The sequence below is a fragment of the Oryx dammah genome, unplaced genomic scaffold (genome assembly GCF_014754425.2).
Source record: "Oryx dammah isolate SB20612 unplaced genomic scaffold, SCBI_Odam_1.1 HiC_scaffold_17, whole genome shotgun sequence".
NCBI lineage: Eukaryota > Metazoa > Chordata > Mammalia > Artiodactyla > Bovidae > Oryx > Oryx dammah.
In genome coordinates, this window is record NW_024070201.1 from 74,352,737 (window position 1) to 74,374,477 (window position 21,741).

At 45.7% G+C, this 21,741-nt stretch overlaps 2 protein-coding genes across 5 annotated transcripts in view; both read right to left on the reverse strand.

Annotated features, from left to right (window-relative positions):
* The window catches only part of CKAP5 (cytoskeleton associated protein 5), a 95,046-nt gene extending 93,147 nt beyond the window's left edge, over positions 1-1,899 (reverse strand). For all 4 annotated transcript variants that reach the window (XM_040259147.1, XM_040259143.1, XM_040259146.1 and 1 more), the window contains exon 1: positions 1,812-1,899. The gene's annotated coding sequence lies outside the window, so the exon portion shown is untranslated. The remainder of the gene's footprint in view (positions 1-1,811) is intronic.
* A 6,692-nt stretch (positions 1,900-8,591) lies between these two features.
* LRP4 (LDL receptor related protein 4) overlaps positions 8,592-21,741 on the reverse strand; it is a 53,477-nt gene continuing 40,327 nt past the window's right edge. Inside the window, exons 33-38 of the mRNA XM_040259148.1 lie at positions 21,551-21,664; positions 20,676-20,811; positions 16,397-16,464; positions 15,471-15,558; positions 13,740-13,881; positions 8,592-11,073 (exon numbers count right to left, since the gene is read on the reverse strand). Of these exons, the coding sequence (XP_040115082.1) occupies positions 10,741-11,073; positions 13,740-13,881; positions 15,471-15,558; positions 16,397-16,464; positions 20,676-20,811; positions 21,551-21,664 (881 nt within the window). The 3' untranslated portion in view covers positions 8,592-10,740. The remainder of the gene's footprint in view (positions 11,074-13,739; positions 13,882-15,470; positions 15,559-16,396; positions 16,465-20,675; positions 20,812-21,550; positions 21,665-21,741) is intronic.

The window sequence follows — 21,741 nt, forward strand, 5'->3', positions numbered from 1 at the left end:
TCAAGGACTAGAGCTGGCCAGAGGGATTACAGAAATGACAATTTGCTACAGCAAACTGTTTTGAGAGATAAAATTGTCAAATTCCCTTAGGTCAGGGGCTTTGTCTTTTTCTGGTTCACCAGTGTATTCCCAGAATCTAGAACAATGTTAACACACGGTAGGCATCAATATTTGTTGAATGAATGAATGAGACTCCATTAAGACAATGGAGCATAAAGGAACTTGACTTTGCTCCAATATAAAGAAAAATTTTCCTTCCCCATCAAGATCTTAAACAATAACCTAAGGCACTGTTAAATACATTTATTATTTTTCATTGCTTTCCCAAAACCTGAGACAGTGTTCATAAATATTAGGGTACTCAAATTTATTGCCCTTAAAACTCTGCTGTTAAAATTAAGCTGATCAAAAATTTTTGAGTAATAAATTATACAGTTTATTGTTACGGAATATTTTTGCTTGCTGTTGACTGAATGAACAAACTTTAAAAACTTGTGTAAATTTTTTTTCTCATGGGTTTACCCATTATGTTTAATTTATGTTGGCAAATATATATTGATTTCACCTTTCTCTATGTCATTTTATAAAAACATTACAGTTTATCCAGTCATTTAAGAAAAATCCAAATCTTTTACAATTTCTTAAGTTTCAAAGATGGTTACCTTCATTATCAGTTCTTTAGGTCAAAGAAGGACTTTTCAGGGTGATAAAAACAGAGAAAGGAGGAGTTCACCTCTCTCAAAATGAGTTTTCGATTACTATAATTATGCATAAAATAAGACAGGGAGCATTTCTGGGCCAACACTTGAAGCCTTGAGTCCCATAAGAATTAAACTGGAGCCATGCATAAATTTGGGGCAAGTTCTGCAAAAACCTCTTCTTCCTCTATTGCCGCTGAATGAAAAACTCATTGCTAAGATTCATCAACACGAGTGTATTTTCTAACACATAGTAGCCGCTCTGGCCACACGATTTTCACCATTTTCTATCCCAGAAACAAAAACGGACACGTTTAAACCCGGCCTGACAATTACCACAATGGCAGGGTAGCTATCTCGACAGCCACAATGGTTAAGAGCTTAAAAAGTAAGAATCTAGTTTACCGAGACCTCACCTTAAAGTAGCAAGGCCTGATTAACCTACACTGTTGGCTATTGTATGGGTCCCCCAAAGCTTCAAAGCTGGAAATATACCCGAACTCTACTGACACCTTCCGAGACAGAAAGCCAGGCGGAAGGGCGGAGCGATGCGATCCGAATCGTTTTAAATCGCAGCAAGCCGGCGGGGCCGCAGGTGCGCGGGCCGGGCACAGGTGCGCGGGCAGGCCCCGGGACCACTGTCCTTGTCACGCTCTGAGGCGACCAGCGCCCTTCACAACCACCACAGCCCACGGAGGTTCTCTCTCATTCATTCATTCATTTGACAATCACGCGAGGGGCGCCGTAGCAGGGCCGGCTTGTCGGCTCCCCGGCCCCAGCACCCGAACACCCGGAGCCGCCAGACGCGGCCCTGCGCCGCACGCATCCCTCGGGCGCGGCCGCCCGCACCCCGCCGCGCCGCGCTCCGGTCACCCGGATCCCGGCCCCGGCCTCAGCCGCACCCGAGCGCCCACGCCCCCCCCGCCCTCCCTGCCGCCAGTCCCCCGGCCTCCGCCCCGCTCCGCCGCCTCAGACCCAGGGTTTGTGAGGCGAGGAAGGCGGGCGTCCGCGGAAGCCCCCGCCCCCCGAGCCCGGGGCGAGTGGCCGCTCCGCGCGCGCCACTCGTGAACCTGAGGGGCCTAGGCGGGTGGGTCGGGCCCACAGTCCACTCACCTCCCCCGGGGCAGAACCGAGAGGTTGCTCTAAGCCGTTTGAAACCGCTTGGGCCGCCGCACACCCCGCAGTGTCCTCGTTGTTTATTGGTCCTGGGCGGACCGCCCATTGTCCTTCCATTGGTCCGTTTGAAAGAACTGTGGGCACGCGCCGCCCGCAGCCTTAAAGGGGCCGTGCGCAGCCGTGTTTCCCTTGGAGCCTCACCCTGCTTGGTCCTGTAGGGAGGTCTCGGGGCGAGGAGTGAAAGATTAAAACTGTCCTGGAAGAAAGCTGTGTGAAGAGCTAGCTGTGCCTGCTGGTTACTCAGCAGGTTTGCTTTACTTAATTGCACGTATTTAAACTCCTGTCAGTCAGTCAGTTCAGTCACTCAGTCTTGTCCGACTTTTTGCGACAACATGCCAGGCCTCCCTGTCCATCGCCATTCCTGGAACTTGTTCAGACTCAAATCCATCGAGTCGGTGTTGCCATCCAACCATCTCATCCTCTGTCGTCCCCTTACCCTCCTGCCTTCAATCTGTCCCCAGCATCAGGGTCTTTAACAATGAATCGGTTCTTTGCATCAGGTGGACAAAGTATTGGAGATGCAAACAACACCTGGCAATTTTTTTTCCGAGTCATTTTATTCACAAATATTTATGTGCAGCTGAGTGAGTGAGGGAAACCAGAAAGGCAACTAAGATACAGTGGAAGGAGGATGAATGGAGCCAGGATGATGGATCCTGGTCTTGGACTTGCTCTGAGTAAAGCACTTTTCTCAGTAAATCATGTGGAACTTAGTTTCCTTATCAGTGAACCGGGATAATGATGTTTCCCTTATAAATTTAGTGTGTTGAATTAATATAACTAATTGAGTGTCTAGAAACGGGCTTTGAACAGTAATGCATTCTTCAAAGACTTAATACTCTGGTTATTTGTAAAAATGAGAGACTTGGTTAATATGGTTCCTGAAATTCTTGTTTGTCTCTACATTCAGTGTTTCTATGAATAAGACCTGATCCTAACTTCCAAGGAATTTGCAAACTACAGTTGTCAGAGGAATAAAACGTATAGAACTAGTCACTAAAATTCAAGCAATATGAGAACAATATAAAAAGCTGTAGATGTTTAGGGGAAGGGAGAAAATAGATGGCAAAGGATCTGTGAAGGGGATGTATTTTTAATCTGAGATTTAAACTGTATGTAGCCAAGAGGGTAAGAAATGGAGAAGGGTTGGGTGAAAGTAATAAAACAATAGTTTTTGTTTTAATCTATCACATTGGCAAAGATGAAAAAGTTTAACAACTTTTGGTTAGCTAAGAGTTAGAGAAATAGACATTCAAAGTCACTTGTCAGTAAAACTATAACTGGTACAAACTTTTAGGAGGCCGATTTAACAGTTATTAAAATGTAAAATGTATATAGTCTCTGGCCAAATAATGCTACTGATGGGAATTTGTCATACAGATTTATGCATGTATGCAAAGAAAAATGTACAAAGACACTCACTACGCACTGATTTAGAAAACAAACACATCAACAACAAAATACCCTAAAAATTACATGTTCATTTATAGGGAACTTATATAATCATGGTATATCCATTCAACAGAATACTATACAACTGTTAAAAAGAATATGGTTAATCTATATGCACCAGTTAGAAAAATGCACAAATTTTATTTAATTGAAAAAAAAAGGCAAGTTGCAGAAAACATACATATATGGACTGATTTGGGGGCTTCCCCAGTGGCTCAGCAGTAAAGAATCCGCCTGCAATGCAGAAGCCACAGGAGACACAGTTTCGATCCCTTGGTCTGGAAGATCCCCTGGAAGAGGGCATGGCAACGCACTCCAGTATTCTTGCCTGGAGAATCCCATGGACAGAGGAGCCTGGCAGGCTACAGTCCATCGGGTTGCAAAAGGGTCAGACATGACTGAAGTGACTTGGCACATGGAATGGTTTTATTATACATGGTTATAAATGTATGTGTATATGTGTGCTTGCCTGAAAATGGTTAGAACAATACTGGAATTTCAAAAAACTTAAGCAGGATGGGACTCATTAGGGAGGGAAATGAATTTTTTACCACTGACATGTTAAAACATTTGTTACAACCCCACTAGAAGGTGGGCATTAAATGTCTGATTCCCTTAATTTATTCATTCATTCAGCAAATATTTTTTGAGCACCTAGTATGTGCAGGACTGTTCTAGGCACTTGGGATTATCCATAAATAAAATATACCTCTCACATTATAATGAGGAAGCATAAACAATCAACACTTAAAAAACCATATAGTATGTTATTGTGCAATGGGAAAATAGAAAAGAATGAAATAAGGTAGAAGGAATTGGGAAGTGCAGTTGGAAAGACTATAATTTTATGAAGGGTGGTCAGAGTTTCATTGAGATCACATTTGAGCAAACGCTTGAAAAAAGGCAAAGCAGTTCACCATGAGTATATCTAGAGGAAGAAAGTGCTAGCCAGAGGGAACAGCTATGCAAAGACCCTAAGTTGGGTACATACCTGGCAGGTTTGAGAAAGAGCAGAGTATTTGACAGCAGGGAGGTAGTAGCAGCTGCAGTCCTACTGGTAATAGAGAGAAGGGAATGGCAGATTCTGTAGAGCCTTGTAGAAACCTAATACAGTACCTTGCCCATAGTAGATGCTCAGTGTTTAGCAAGTCCGGGATTATCATCAAATAGCATTTATCTATGTATGTATTAGACTTACCTGCACCTACTTTATTCCTGGGATCTCTCAATAGTTCTGCACATGGAAGTTAATAATGAAACCCTTGTGGACATTAGATATCTAAGTGCACACTGTATCACTGCAACCGGAAGCAGGAAACAAATGCCAAATATGGTGGCTGCTGAGTAGCTGTGCTGAGCATTTCTGAAAAGTCTGCCTTCCATCACAGTGCTCATTCCATCACAGTCACAAGCCATTTTGGTGGAAACATCCCTGCCATGGGACATGGATCCATCTAGCCTAAAAGGAGCAGCTTCAGTGATTAACTCCAGCTCTCAGTCCAGGTACTCCCTGCATTATCCCCTGGAGACAGCAGTGGCAACATTAACACAGATCTTATGTGGCTGTGGTTTTTAGTGCCTTGACTGGCCTCCAAGATGGCAAAGCCTAGCCCATCTTGCACTTGGTTGCATTTAATAGGTGCTGGTTGAATGAAGGGATGAACAGCTTTTTTTTCTCTTATAGTCCATTTCTCCTTAGGCCCCAAAATGCAGGCTGTCCAAGAACTTTGACCAGAGAACCATCAGCTCCACCAAAGAGGAAATATGCAGAAAGGAGAGATTAGGGACCTCTCTAGCAGGCTGTCAGCAGGCTTTTAAGAGCTGAAGGAAAAACCACTGAGAAGGGCAGGATAAGTGAAAGTTCTTGGCTCTTTGTGTCTTGTAAAATGAAACAGGCAGATTGGATAGCCTTGGGGCTAACTTCAGCCTTGAGTTTAAACGCAGACCCTTAATTAGGCTGTCTGGAACATCACATCAGGGTGTCTAAAGTTGTGACGTGGAGCCTTGACAGGAAAATAAAATTCTGTCCTTTATGCAGAGCTCTACTTAGCCTCTGTCACCTGGTTAATGGGAGAATGATCTGGAGAGGAAAAAATGGGTGAGTGAGGGAATATTTCAAAACAAAGGCTGCCTGAAATATCCCCCAGCACATATCCTACTAGCTGGATCAGTTGAGTCATCTTCATATATGAAGAAAAGACATAGATTGTTTCTTAGCCACAAAAAGGGTTCAACCACATTTCTTTTATCATTATGTCCATTAGTAGAAATGACTGCAGGTGCCCTTGAATGTCAGTGCGTTATGCTTAGAACCTCCTACACCCTCAGCTCTCACAGATGCTCTTTCGTGGTTCCTAGGCACCACTGACTGTTTTCTTCTGGCCTAGGTGTGATGAAAGCTTCAGTTCATGCCTTGGAGACCTTTTATGGTTTACAGAGATCTGTTCATCTTATTCTGCTTTATTGACTCTGCCAAAGCCTTTGACTGTGTGGATCACAATCAACTGTGGAAAATTCTGAAAGAGATGGGAATACCAGACCACCTGACCTGCCTCTTGAGAAACCTATACGCAGATCAGGAAGCAACAGTTAGAAATGGACATGGAACAACAGACTGGTTCCAAATTGGAAAAGGAGTACGTCAAGGCTGTATATTGTCACCCTGCTTATTTAACTTCTATGCAGCATCATGAGAAATGCTGGGCTGGAAGAAGCACAAGCTGGAATCAAGATTGCCGGGAGAAATATCAATAACCTCAGATATGCAGATGACACCACCCTTATGGCAGAAAGTGAAGAAGAACTAAAGAGCCTCTTGATGAAAGTGAAAGAAGAGAGTGAAAAAGTTGGCTTAAAGCTCAACATTCAGAAAATGAAAATCATGGCATCTGGTCCCATCACTTCATGGCAAATAGATGGGGAAACAGTGGAAACAGTGACAGACTTTATTTTGGGGGGCTCCAAAATCACTGCAGATGGTGATTGCAGCCATGAAATTAAAAGATACTTACTCCTTGGAAGGAAAATTATGACCAACCTAGACAGCATATTAAAAAGCAGAGACATTACTTTGCCAACAAAGGTCCATCTATTCAAGGATATGGTTTTTCTAGTAGTCATGTATGGATGTGGGAGTTGGACTATAAAGAAAGCTGAGCACTAAAGAATTGATGCTTTTCAACTGTGGTGTTGGAGAAGGCTCTTGAGAGTCCCTTGAACTGCAAGGAGATCCAACCAGTCCATCCTAAAGGAGATCAGTCCTGGGTATTCATTGGAAGGACTGATGCTGAAGCTGAAACTCCAATACTTTGGCCTTCTGATGCAAAGAGCTGACTCATTTGAAAAGACCCTGATGCTGGGAAAGATTGAGGGCAGGAGGAGAAGGGGACGACAGAGGATGAGATGGTTGGATGGCATCACCGACTCAATGGACATGAGTTTGGGTAAACTCCGGGAGTTGGTGATGGACAGGGAGACCTGGCGTACCATGGTGCATGGGGTCGCAAAGAGTCGGATATGACTGAGCAACTGAACTGAACTGATTCATCTTAGGTTGCACAGTTTGCTCAAATAATATAGAAAGAAAGGCAGTGACTGTATTTTGAACATAACTATTAGTAGTTTGCAAAATTGTGTCCAGTTTGTTAGAATTTGACTCATTATCTCCCTACTTAGCAGTTACAGATTTTATATTCACAAACCAGACAAGGAATTCTCAAGTCTTGTTTCATCCTCAAGATTTCCTGGAAGGAACATAAATACAAGTCTCAGGCCAGAAAGGACCTCAGCAATCACCTGGTTCAACCTTTTCATTTTACTGATGAGGAAGCTAAGAGTGAGCATACGTGAAAACAGGGTGCTAGCTAGTCCCTGACGCTGTTACAGAATTCTCACTTGCCACCGGTCAAATTCTTTTCAAGACCTGGGCCATCAGGCCAACCCCATTCTCCTCTGCTACCTCCTGCTGAGGCAGCAGGACAATCACAGGTTAGCAAAATGCATCCACCAAATTTTCTTCTTCCAGAAACACTTCCAGTTTTCCAGGCAAATGGTGTGTGTTCAATGCATTCATTTTTTTCTCCCTATTTGAAAAATTCTTAGCCTTGGCCTGTAATTCTGAGGCTCTGGTAGGGGACACTTAATACAGGTATATAGGCTTGTGCATTAGACTGGATTTCATTTCTTCAAATGTCCTCCTTTCCTGTCTGTTGTGATTTTTCTTTTTTTCCAAAACAGAATGGTAGATGGTTATCCTTGAGCTATTCTACTTGTTTTTGTTCTAGCACACCAATCCCTCACCAAAGTTAGAAGAAATATACATGACAGTTTATACTCAGATCTCATATACAAAAAGATTCAGTCCTTCTTGCTTTTTTGAGGGGGGTGGAGTGGTATTGGTGGACTCTAAGCTCTGTGATATTGTCTTTCTTGGTCATGCTTGGGCAGTGTCCAGCCCCTAGCAGATGAATACATGAATGAATGAATGGGAACAATATTCTATAAATGGTTTGTGGCTTAGAAAATCAACTATTGACCCCTGATATCAAATTGTGTATCTGACATTAAGACTTGCATGACTCCCAGTCTTCATTGAAAGGTATTACGTCCAGAGGCTGAAATGGGATCCCCAATGCCTTGTTCTAGCTGTGAGATGTAATGGATGGGCTATGAATAGACAGCTTCTTAAAAACAAGAGGAATTTTAGTTCATTTGACCCATTCTCAGAGAAACTGTGAAACACAAGATCAAACAGAGCTAGTGGTAGACCTGGGGCCGGAATCAACCGTTCTTGTCCCCATCCCTCTGCTTTTCCCTTAAGACATCCAACAGTCTTGCCAGTGACCATCCCTGCAAGGCAAAGTCAAGTTCTGTGACACCAAAGCCCTCATAGTCCTAGAACAGAAATAGAACGTATGTCACGGCAGGTATGGCACCCAAAGAAGACTCCACTAACCATCATGACACTTTTTTCCATTGGGTCTGGACAGAACCTCGGGCAGCCATGACCAACCAGAGTTGGCACTCACAATGAAACCTACCAGCCACCCTGCCCTAGAGGACATCAGGATTTCAGCAGCCAATGAACTCTGGTCTTCACCTGTCTTCTCAAGATGAGCTGGACCTCCAGCCAGGAACCTCCCACCCTTTATCGCTCTTCACACCCCCAAAGGGCTTAGTGGTGATGTCTGCAAGCAGGTCTCCACAGCATGTTTCAGCCAGACAAAGCAGGTGCAGTTACTAGTCATGACTCCAAGCCAGGCAAGGTGATTAAGAAAAGCTAAATTTATATTAAATTATCATAAAGTCCTAAAATACTGAACATAGTGGTTAAATAACTCCAGAAAGTCCAATCTCTCCAGTGAGTAACGTTAAAACCATTACACGTGAGCGTGGGAGAATCACTTCCATTAGTTTAGGACAGAGAGATTTTGCTTTTTACATAGTAAATCAGTGCTCAAATAGATATTTCTTCAAATATGTCCTTTCTACATTCTGAACAGCCCAAGTGCAATAAGATCCTCCCCCCTTTCCACATGAGAAGATACCGTTTGGCTACTTTCTCTCCACATCCCCAGGCCGCGAATCCGAGGACCCAGAGTGCTCCTGCTTTTACTGCCCCGTCAAATGTGAAATTCCCCCCTTTCCCCCCAGGAGGGGGACCTTTCTTTTCCTACTTTGTGTTCTGGGAAATCCTGTTTGGCCTGGCCTGGCTGTCCTTTGAGGGTCCAGACCTGGGGCTGGCTACTGAGCAGGGCTAAGAGCCTGGCACCTGTCTCAAGCGATCTTAGAACCGACAGGAAAAGGTTAGCTCTGGTCTCCCCTTTTCACTCAACGTGTTTGGCGGCTGATTTCTCAATGCCAGGAGCCCCAGGACATGTTTCAAATTTGGAAACTTACCCTCGAGGCACCCCCATCCATCCTCAGCTCCTGTTGTGGCTTCTCATCCCTGGGTGAAAGGTCTGGGTGTGTCCTGGGCTGAAAGGGCCTCCTCAGTGTTTTTCTCTACCTTTCTACTCCTTGCCTCCCCGACACACACACTTTGCATCTTTATTTAGGCCTCTCCACCACAGGTGCCCACAAGGCTAGATCAGAATAAGCACATTAGGCACCGAAAAAACAAACCCAGAAGAGCTAGGTAGAAGTTTAGGACGGTAAGAAGTCTCAATTCCCCCAACATTTGTGTGACACGCATGCCTTTTCTGTGAATAAGCATGAAGCCAGTGACGGCATCTCAGCACGGAAAGGGAGTCACCTAGCTGGGAGGATTTGGAGTGGGAACTTCACCACCCCCAGCTGCAGGCTCTGTCCACTCGCTTAGATCCCTGAGCACCTGAGAATGCAGGAGGCTCAGCCTCATGGACCCTTCACTTTAGGCCCTGGGGGCCTCGAGTCTCACTCTTCCCAGCCATTTGTTGAACTTAACGGCCCTCCTTTAAGAAGTTGCTCCAGGATCTCTGCGCTCGGAATCCCAGAGAATGAGGAGAGAAGAGAGTGGCAGGACATTAAAAGTTCAGGAGATGTGCTAAGTTTGGCCTAAGAAGCACTTCTCAGATATGGCAGAGACCCCGTGCTGAGGCTCCCACACTTACTCAAGCCACCGGCTCACAGCCTGGAGGCAGCAGGAGGGGATTCGTATCAGCCAGCAACCCTGTGGTAGGGACCCCCACCCCCAGTCATCTGAAGGTAGAAAAGGCTCCAGGCATTCTGGCAGGAGGAAGAACAGCTTGAGCCAGACTCAGATAGATCTCTTCAATGCCTGCAGCTGGAAAAACAACTCTCAGGGCACGAATCATATCCACCGCCAGCAATGGACAGGACACCCGGCCCAATCACCCTTGAAATCGTTTTCATGTTGCCAACGCCCTCGAGGCTGGAGGTTCCCCAGATGCCCATGCCAGCTGGGCTGACTCCTCCTCCTCTCAGCCTCTATCCTTCATCTCTCTCTGTACATGACCCCAGCCCCCAGTTCCAGCTCCCAGTCAGCAAGTTCTCCAGAGAAGCGATCAGGCCAGCTCTGATGGGGGGAGTGCCGTCTTGGGTCATCAGCTCTGGTGGGGCAGGCACTGAGGGTACCAGGGGAGACAGGTGGAGCTCTGTAATGACGAGGAATCGTTACCAGGCCTGGTTTGGGGGCGGCGGGGTGGGGCGGGGGGCGCTCAGGATGGAGTGCAGGAGGTGAGGTTCGTGGTACAGTCCAGGTCTAAATTCTGAGGACGCCCCATCATTTCTGGTGCATAGGTAGGTACGAACTCGGGTGGAAACAGCTCGCGCAGAGGGCTCAGGGGGAGCAGTTAACGGGGTGGGAGGAGGAGGAGCAGACCAGCACAGAGAAAAGGGGCCTGCCGTGTAAGCGAGCACGAGGACCGGGAGTCCACCAAGGAGAAGGAGGAGGCAGGGAGGGGAACGCAGGCATTTAGACCTGGCTCTCCGAGGAGAGCTTGCGTTCGTGTCTCCAGCCTGTGTCGGGCAGGGAGCCCCGTCTTTCGGGAGTGGCTGCGGTATGGACACTGCTGCACTCGGACTGCTCTTCCTGCAACAGCTGCTCCATCTCCGTGTCGTCCAGGGAGCCAGAGCTGGCCTGGATGGACACGGTGTCTGTCTTCATGCACACGTGATCCCGAAGAAGGCCCCCCCGGGAGCTGCGCAGTTGCTTGAGGTCGTCCCACTCGGCATCATCACCAGACAGGAGGCAGATGCCCTCGACAATCTTCACCTTCTCCTTGGTGTAGTTATGGTCAGGTCCACCCTGGGGTGGAGAGCAGAGAGACACGGTCAGTTGATCAGCTCTCTCTGAAGTGGGTGGATGGAGTAGGAGGGGGTGCGAAGAGTGCAAAGATCTCACAGACAAACGGGGAAATTTAGTCAGAGCCAATGTATAAGGCTGAGCCTAAAAGGAAAGGAGCAGCTTTGATGGTCGTTACCATTTGTCATACGGGGAGGCGGGAGAACCGTGGCTTCCAGCCTTGCGTGAGCTACGCACTGGCTGCGTCACCTGGGGCGAATCACTGAACATCTCCCAAACTCAGGCTCACCTCTTTAGAGCAACAGTACCCATACCTCATAACCTATGGCTGTGAGCGTCAAAAGAGGTGATCCATGAAATGCAATTAGTAGGTACCTAACATAAAATCTAACACGTAACATGCACTACATCATGTTAGGTATTGCCACACCACTAATGTGGTTTATTAATGGGACAGCATGCTAAGATACTGGCCAGAAGCAACTGATGGAAGCAGTTAAATGTTCACTTATTCAAGGTTTTAAACCACTTTTGTGCTATTTTATTCTTTTTGTTTGTTTGTTCTTAAAGTAGAGTTGATTTACAATGTTGTGTTGGTTTCTGGTGTACAGCAAAGTGATTCAGTTAAAATTCTTTTTCAGATTCTTTTCCTCTATAGTTTATTACAAGATATTGAACATAGCTCCATGTTCTATTTTAGTCTTAATTCTCTTCTTTCCAATGTTCTTAAGAAAAATTTCAGAAGGTAAGGCAGAAAGGCTCTAGAAAACCCTCTCATTTGGGTTCTAAGTGTCAATCCACTGGGGACCTGTAACCTACAAGCTTTTGTGTGAGGTTATTCTGACTCTGCTCCCATGAGCCTTGGGGCCATTCTCAAGCAACCAGGGATCGTTCCAAGGAAGCCTTAAGTTCTGCTCAGGCTTCTCCGTTTTTGGATTCCTCAAGGACAGCCTTACTCCTGGTTTCTGGGGGATACCAACCCACATGCCGCCACTGCCAAGAGAAAAATGGGCCATGGCTTGGCTTCTGTCCCTGGGATAGTGTTCCTGCCAAGAGCCCTGCAACTGCTGCTTTATTTTAGTAACAATTCAATTCCACAGATATTTATTGAGCCCCTACAATAAGCAGGATGCTTTGATGGTTACACAACATAAAATGTGGTCCTCCCAGCCCTCTGGGAGTAACAGCTCCCTCAATCAAGCAGAGAGAGACACAGCACACGAGCCCACAGGCACGCACACACATGCCCAGTCACCAAGCACACGCTCCATGCCGAATTAGTGTAGATAAGACGCAGCCCACTCAGTGTCTTCATCACAGAGACACGGGGGGTAAGTCAGGAAGAGGTGGGTGGCACAGCACTAGCAATGGGGATACCACTCCCTCTACAAACACACAGCAACAGGTACCTGAAATGAAGAGGAAATCAGAAGAGAAAGGGTGAAAGACTATCAGAGGGGTGAAAGAGCTGCTGAGGAGAAAGCATACAACAGGAGAAAGAGTCACATGATTTTAGTGTCTAACCGAGGGCCCTCATTGGGGTTCCTTTCTGGGGCATCAGACACGCCAGGAACCCAAGAAGCTTCCAGAGTCTTTCTCTCAAAAGATATTAATAGAGAAGGGGGTCTGTCATCCCTGAATCTGCAAGCTATCCCTACAGGTTCGGTTTTGGCTTGTAGTAGAAGGTTTTTTTAATAGGGGAATTCGTGGATCCTGAAGTCACATGATTATTATGTAGAGCGTACTAGTTATGCAGAGGAGCTCTGTCGGTGTGAGGGCTGGTTTTGACTGTGCTAGAGAGGCCAAGAGAATCTCATATAGTCCCATACAGGATAATTTCTAACGAAGGGTTGCAGGATTTTAGGAAAAAAAACAAAAGTCCTAGGTTATACGCCCTCATTGAAATGGGACTATTTTTCATGCCTAAACATTCACCAAATAATTTTTCACAACAAAGGAGTTAAAAGAACAAAAGCACATAAACTTTCAGAATTATAGAGAAATTCCTTTAGATTCTGTGATAAAAGGAAAAATAGCAAAACACCAGCCAATCCCAACTACAGCTTGGGTGCCGACAGCTTGGATCAGGAGTTAGAAAGCAGGAGTCCAGGAGTTCTAGGAGTTTGGGGTCATTTTAAAGGGGCACAGCCTCACTGCTGGGGAATGACAGCTCTAGAAGGGAAGGAATCTGAGCCTGGGAAAACATGTTTGGGCAGGAGGTACACACCCACATGCTTTCAGACCTAAACCTCCTGGGATCTGCTTTCTTTCTTTCTTTCTTTCTTTTTTTTTAAGGTTTTATTTTTTAAATTGAATTTGTTGCAGTATTGCTTCTGTTTTTATGTTTTAGGTTTTTGACCCCAAAGCATGTGGGATCTTAGCTTCCTGCCCAGGGATTGAACCCACACCCTCTGTGTCAGAAGGTGAGGTCCCCACCACACCAGGGACATCCCTGGAATCTGCTTTCTAACCTTGCTCTCACCAGGGCCCCTCAAGCTGGTCCCTCACAAGCTGTAGACCTCTCCAGAAACCCAAATCACATTCCAGTCTTCTCTTCACTGTTCCTCCCAAGACGACAGGACCACCCAGCACCCCTCCCTGCAGCCTTACTGCTCAGGCGACTGGAATGTAATCCCCCACCCCCTCCAGAAACACTCAGATACATTTACCTCTTTCTTATAGCACAGTTGATTGTACATGGCCGGTTTGGGGGTCGCTTCGATCTTCACTTCCTGAGTGGAAGTTCGGTAGGAGGGGTTGCTGTAGGTCAGGTTCGCTATTCCAGGATCAGTTAACTTGGACTTTTTGTGTCTTTGGAAGAAAAAGGGATGAAAAATTAGTTCAGATCTGTATGGGAAGGATATCTGGGCAGGCAGCCTCGAAGTGGGCCCTGTCTCCTGGTTCTCACACCTTCTGAATCCCTGCCCTGAGAGTGTGGGCTGCTGACTTGCTTCTGTGGAACAGAACGTAGAAAAATGTGGGATACTAGATTTGGTTACAAGGAAACTCCTGACAAGGAAACTGGCTTCCCTCTTGGCTTGCCCTCCCTCTCTGTCTCTCTCCTGCTTTTGTTCTGAGGGATGCAAGCTGCCATGTTGGAAGTTGTTCTGTGGAAAGGCCCACAAGGCAAGGAACTGACAAGGGAGGCCTCCAGCCCACAGCCTGCGAGGAACTGAATCCTGGGCTTAGAAGGGAATCCTTGCCCTTCCTCTTGCAGTCAAGTCTCAAGATAAGACTGGAACCTTGGCTGACACCTGGATTGCTGCCTCGTGAGACAGCCTGAGGCAGAGGCACCAGCTAAGCTGCACCCAGATTTCTGACCCACAGAAACTGTGAGGTAATCAGTGGTTGTCACTTTAAGTTGCTAAGTTTGGGGTTAATGTTGTACAGCAATAGAAAATGAATATACCAAGCTTTAGTGTCGAGACAGGCCTATGTTTCAATCCCACTTCTGTTACTTATTAGCTGCTAGGGATGTTGGTGGACATAATTTAAACTTTCTGAACTTTAGATCCTCATCTGTAAAGTGAGGAATAATAATACCTGTATTATAAGGTGGTGTGGCATTGAGACATATTCATTAAATGGTAGCTGTTACTATTATTACTGTCATGGTGGTGGTGGTTTAGTTGCTAAGTCGTGTCCGACTCTTGTGACCCCATGGACTGTAGCCTGCCAGGCTCGTCTATCCATGGGATTCTCCAGGCAAGTAAACTGGAGTGGATTACCATTTCCTTCTCCAGGGGAATATTCCCAACCCAGGACTCGAAACCGGGTCTCCTGCACTGCAGGCAGATTCTTTACCAACTGAGCTATAAGGGAAGCCCGTTACTGTTGTAGCTGTTGTTATTAGCAGAAGGACGTTTTTGCTGTGAGTTGCATTTAAAGCATTTAGGGGAAAATATATTTAGAGAGAGTGATAAAAATGTATTCTAACTTGAAATTTAGGATTCCCAGGATTCCTACCAAGCAACGATACATCACCCAACATTGTCATAAAGGGTTGTGTTTGCATGAAGAGAAAATCACTTTCAGCTTCAGTGGTTTGAGGTGGTGTGGGATGGTGGCAAAAAAGCAAAGCTGCTAGATCAGTGCCAGCTTTGCCTCTTACTGTGTGACCTTGGGCGACATCCCCCGTGTCCCCAGGATCCTAGCCCGTAAGGAAAATGCCGAGGGTTGCTGGGGTCATGAAATGAGGAAATGACTTGTGATGTGCCTGGGGAAGAAGGGTACACATTCAGGTATCTGCCCTTCCCTTCTGCTGCTCTGCCCAGGGAGCCAGCTTTGAAATGAGGTTGGTCAGCAGCTGAATCAGTGAGCAGTCAGCTTCAAAGGGGTCCCAAATGTGCTAACGGGGCCCCTCAGCAAACATGTGGCCCCTGCAGTGGGGCTGAGGTTACCTGTACAGCATCAAAGCCGCGATCACCACCAGAATCAGCAGAACACTGAGGAGTCCACCGATGACGTAGCTGGCGTGAAGTCCTTCCCCTGGGGAGAGCAGAGGGATGCTAGGTGGGGACCACGGATGGTCTTCTAGCTGGTGTGAGGGGTGGGAGGATGGAAGGCTCCTTTTTGCCTCCCACACCATCTGAGGACAATTACAGGCCTCCTTCTCAGGGAAGAGGCCGCAGAAGGTGGGTGGAGGGGGCTGAGAAGAAACCTATCACTCTGTCAGCATCTCTAACCCCGGTTCTACCACTTACTACCTGTGTGACTTAAGGCAAGATGCTTAACTTCTAAGCCCAAGTTTTCTCATCAGTTAAATGAAAATAATAAATTCCTCATTTATTATTTATATTTAATAATAAATATATAATATCACATAATAAATGTACTACATCTGGAGATAGAGAGAGTGTATATACAAATACGTTCATATACATGCATGAACACATTGGTCATTTAGTCACTAAGTCATGTCCAGCTCTTTGCAACCCCATGGACTATAGCCCACCAGGCTCCTCTATGAGATTTCCTAGGCAAGCATACTGGAGTGGGTTGCCATTTCCTTCTCCAGGGGGTCTTCCTGACCCAGGGGTCAAACTTGCAGCTCCTGCTTCGTCAGGCAGGTTTTTTTTTTTTTTTTTTTTACCACTGAGCCACCAGGGAAGCCCAGGCACACGCAGATATGGCTTAATGACTAAGTGCCTAGCATGCAGAAAGCACTCCAGAAGTGGCAGCAACCTATGGTTGTTCTTTCTATGAATTTAGTCTAAGGAAAGGGTTCATCAACTCCAGAGTCCCCGTGAACGTTCCTCAAGATCTCAATGGAGACTTCAATTTCTTACCTCTTGTTTTTCAAAGCAGATGGACACTGGGGGCTTACCTGGAGCAGCAGGCACGGCCTCATTGGAATGCGCGCAGAGGCCCAACCGGGCATCCTTTTCAGAGCACCTGTAGGGCAGAGAGAACCAAATGTGAAAGCTACCTGTATTCAACAAAGATCTTGCCTTCCTCCAGGAAAAGTGGAAAGTCCTGTGAGGACCGGGCAAAAGGCCTGGGATCAGGGCTTTCAGATAGGAGACTGTACCAGACAGGAGAGGTTAGAAGCAAGGAGAGGGCAGGACCAGGAAATATAGAGCAATCAGTGTGAGTCTTCAAGACGCTACATGGAACTCTGCTCAGTGTTATGTGGCAGCCTGGATGGGAGGAGCATCTGGGGGAGAATGGGTACATGTACACGTGTGGCTGAGCCCCTTTGCTGTGCGCCTGAAACTGTCACAGCATCCTTCATCAGCTATTTGTTGTTGTTCAATTGTGTGCTACTCCATGGACTGCAGCATACCAGGCTTCCCTGTCCTTCACCATCTCCCTGAGCTTGCTCAAACTCGTGTCCATTGAATCGGTGATGGCATACCCCAGTGCAAAAGAAAAAGTTTAAAAAAAAAAACCCTGGGCTTCCCTGGTATCTCAGTGGTAAAGGATCTGCCTGCCAATGCAGGAGACATGGGTTTGATCCCTTGTCTGGGAGGATTCCACACGTGGCAAAGCCCATGCTCCGCCACAAAAGCTACTGTACTGAGAAGCCCACGCACCTCACCTGGAGAGTGGCCCCCACTCACCACAACTAGAGAAAAGCCCGCTCAGCAACGAAGACCCAGCATGGCCAGTAAATAAATAAATAAAATTTAAGATGCTATATCATGTTTAAATGTTTTAAAATATGTATTCTTTTGTTGTTTTTTGGCCACAAGGCTTGTAGGATCCCAGAACCCCCAACCAGGGATTAAGCCCAGGCCCTTGGCAGTGAAGGGGCTTCCCAGGTGGCACTAGAGGTAAGGAACCTGCCTGCCAGTGCAGGTAGATATAAGAGACCTGGGTTCAACCCCTGGGTCGGGAAGATCCCCTGGAGAAGTAAATGGCAACCTGCTCCAGTGTTCTTGCCTGGAAAATCCCATGGGCAGAGGAGCCTGGCGGGCTGCAGTCGGACACGACTGAATCGACTTGGCACACTCATGGCAGTGAAACAGCCACAACCACTGGACTGCCAGGGAATTCCCAAAATATATACTCTTTAAATGGGATTCTTTAAAAAGAAGAAGCAGGTCTGGGAGTGAACTGAAAGTCTGCTGAAAGAATACTAAAGACATCAAATGGTAGGCTTTATTAAACTACCAGGATGAGAGGGAAGAAGCTACCAGTCAAGCAAACCTCTCATTAGATAAAGATTATCACAAAGTCTAGAAAGACCTGAAAATATATATATATTGTTTTTTCTCTCTTTCATTCTTTTACATGGGAATATGCAAGACATCCAGAGAGAGGGCTTAGATAGCTAACTTGAAATGCTGACAAGGTAACTCCTTTGGGGCACATTCTGAGCTGGCAATTAAAAGTATGTCCTTAAAGGTTAGAGCCCCCGGAGAGGGAAATGGCAACCCACACCAGTATTCTTGCCTGGAAAATTCCATGGACAAGGGAGCCCAGCAGGCTACAGACCATGGGGTCACAAAGAATCGAACATGACTGAGGGACTGACACTTAAAAGCTTAGAGAAAAGCTGCTTGCAAAAGCATCTGAATCCAAGGTGTACTGAGTCTTCAAGTAGAACTCTGAGAGGAAAAAAATATCTGAGTAGGTTCAAAAGTTCTCTAAATAAGCCCAAATAAGATCAGATTAATCATGATTTTTAGTGCTTAAAAGTTAGTGAGAAAGCTACGTGTTTATATCGTATAACATTTCTATATAAACTCTTCTAACAAGAGAAAACAGGCCAACACAATGTTGGAAAGCAATTATCCTCCAATTAAAAGTAAATTTAAAAAAGAGAAAATGGGGCACATAGAATAAATTTGATCTAATTTCAGGGACAACAGTCTAGAGTTCCCATTAGGACTTATTACACTGTTTCTGTTTTCACAACTGAAATCAAGTATTAATTACCTTTTAAGCTACAGTTGATATTAAAAATAATATGACAGTAAAAATGATCTAACAGAAAAATGCCTGGGAATATAGACATCAAAATAGTAAAAATAGGAAATGAAATCGATATCTCAAAAAGGTATCTGCACCCCACGTTCAATGTAGCATTATTTATAATGGCCAAGACATGGAAACCACCAAAGTGTCCATCAGTGGATGAATGGATAAAGAAAATGTTTGTATAGGGATACAATGGAACATTATTCAGCCATTAAAAAGGGGGGGGGGGGAACATTCTGCCATTTGCAATAACATGGATGGACCTTAAGGGCATTATGCTAAGTGAAATAAGTCAGAAAGAGATATCACTTATAGGTGGACTCTGAAAAAAAATTAATAGATATAATTAATATCATACAGATTGGTAGTTGCCAGCAATGGGGGGTTTGGGGTAGACAAAATAAGGAAGATGGTCAAAGGGCACAGACTTCCAGTTATAAGTCCCGGGAGTGGAATATACATCATAGTGACTACAGTTAACAATACTGTATATTTGAAAGTTGCTAAGAGAGTAGTTAAAATTTTTTTAAATTAAATTTACTTATTTTTAATTGGCGGATAACTACTTTACAGTACTGTGTTGGTTTCTGCCAAACACCAGCAGGAGTCAGCCATAGGAATACCTCTGTCCCCTCCTGAGCCTCCCTCCCTCTGCCCTCCCCACCCGCCCCTCTAGGTTCTGACAGAGCCCTGGTTTGAGTGCCCTGAACCACACAGCAGATTCTCAGTGGCTATCTGTTTTACACATGGTCGTGCATATGTTTCCATGTTACTCGCTCCATACGCCCCACCCTCTCCTTTCTCCCCTACCCCACCCAGTGTCCACTGGCCTGTTCTCTGTGTCTGCATCTCCACTGCCGCCTTGCACATGGGCTCATTAGCACCATCTTTCTACATTCCGTACGTATGCATTGATATACGACATTTGTTTTCCTCTTTCTGACTTACTTCACTCTGTATAATAGGCTCTACAGGCTCACCCACCTCATTAGAACTGACTCAAATGCATTCCCTTTTATGGCTGAGTAATATTCCATTGTATATATGTACCACAGCTTCTTTATCCATTCATTTGTAGCTGGACATCTAGCTTGCTTCCATTTCCTAGCTTTTGTAAATAGTGCTGCAGTGGACATTGGGGTACACGTGACTTTTTCAATTTTGGTTTCCTCAGGGTATATGCCTAGTAGTAGGATTGCTGAAAAAGTAGATTTTAAAAGTTATCATTGTAAGAAAAAAAACTGGATATGTGTGGTAATGGATGTTAACTAACTAGACTTATTGTGGTAATCATTTTGCAATATACACATATAACAACAACAAAAAACCACTAAAGGTAATTATATATGGGTATATGGGTACTTATTTCTTCTTTACTCCTATCTGTATTTCCAGATTATTTTTTTGCCAAGCATAAATTAAAAAAACACATTTATTTGACTTTCTCTACATTGAATATAACATATTTCATCAATTTTAAGATAAGCATTTTTTTCTATATTCTTACATCTCTGAAATAGGGCTATGTCTTACAATTAATAGCATACCACAATTGCCATTGGTTATTTTTTCAGTTTAATCTCTCAAATCAGGATGCATTTTAAATTGACAGCACTTTCAGCTTAATGAAATACAGTATTTTATGCTTGATTTAAGAACTGTTCATGGCTATGCTTGCCTATTTAATAATGGAATATGTGTGTGTGCACGTGTGTGCACATACATGCCTGTTTTAGTGTTACAGGTCATTATAAGCTAAGGCCATCATATACCTGGGAATGTATCAAATTAAAAAGCCCCAGCCCAGAGACCACTATGATTTGGTGGCTTCTAAGTAAAATGTAGGATAAGACCATGTGCTAAACCTGTTCTGCCAGAGCAGAAATCACAGAAAGAAAGGAAGAAGGAGGAATGCCAGGTGGAAACTCTTCCTGAATGATTTCTCTCTAAAGCTGCTCTTGAAGCTTCCTGCTTCCAGAGCTATTAAAAAAAGAAAAAAATCACTTGCAACAATCTACAAGACTAAATATCATCTCCAGTTCCAAACAGCAGGGACTAGTGGATAATGATGTAATGCATTTCCCATCTGCCAGAATTATCAAGCTGAGACTATGGTGGTCTGCTGGCAGGGGATGAGATTTGGATCAGAGAGCCCTCAGGCGCATACTAAATGCACTTACCTCCCTTCCACCTCCTCCAGAGATGTACGGGTCCGGGTGGTAGAAGAACGCAGGGTAGTCGGTAACGTGTTGGGTAGCACGGGGCTCCTTTCACTCATACTGGTAGCCCGGGGAGCTGGGGGCACCAGGCCAGGTACTGGAGAGAAAACAAGGACTGGAGTGGACCACTGGAGCCCCAAATATCTACCTGTGGCCCAAGAGTAGCATCTGGAGAACCTGACGGAGCCATCTTTTAGCTGCCCTCATCCTAGGCACGCCTGTTAGATGTCCTTCTTACTAAAAAGGATTTGGTTTCCAATATTAACAGCTCTGGATGGGCTAGCTGGCCCACAAAGGGCAGGAAGAAAGAGAGTCATGCACAGGTTACAGCAGGGATCAGGGACTCAAGAGAGCTGATTTCCATTCTAGTAAATGCCAGAAGCCAGGGACTTCCCTGGTGGTCCAGTGGCTAAGAACCTGCCTTCCATTGCAGGGGATGTGGGTTGGATGCCTGGTCGGGGAACTAAGATCCTACATGTTGCAGGACAACTGAGCCCATGCGCTCCAACTAGAGAAAGCCCGTGCACAGTAATACTAAGCCATGTGCTCCAGAGCCTGAAGCCCACGTGCCACAACAAGAAGCCAGCGCGTTGCAGCTAGAGAAGTCCCCACGTGACACCAGGAAGACCCAGCACAGCTACATACATACATACATACGTTCGTGCCAGAAGCCAGACAAACCCGCTCTGTGCCTTTCCAAACCTCAAGCTCATTGCTCCTAGTCACTCGGCTGTAAGATCCCCTGAGGGACAGTCTCAGCCAGATGGAAAAAGCTGCTGATCCCCTGCCCTTGCAAGGGCTCTGCTGTTGCAGGGGGGCCCATCAGTCCAACTCACCGAGAGAGCAGGGCCGGCCGTCGGGCTCATCGGGACAGGCACACACAAAGTCCGAGGTTCTGGCAAAGCAGAGGTGGGTGCAGCCGCCGTTGTTCACGCCACAGGCGTTGGTCCCTGGGAGCAAAGCAGATGAAGGTCTGGCCTGGTGCAGAATCAAGTCTCCCAGTTTGACGCTTCTCCAAATAGAGGAG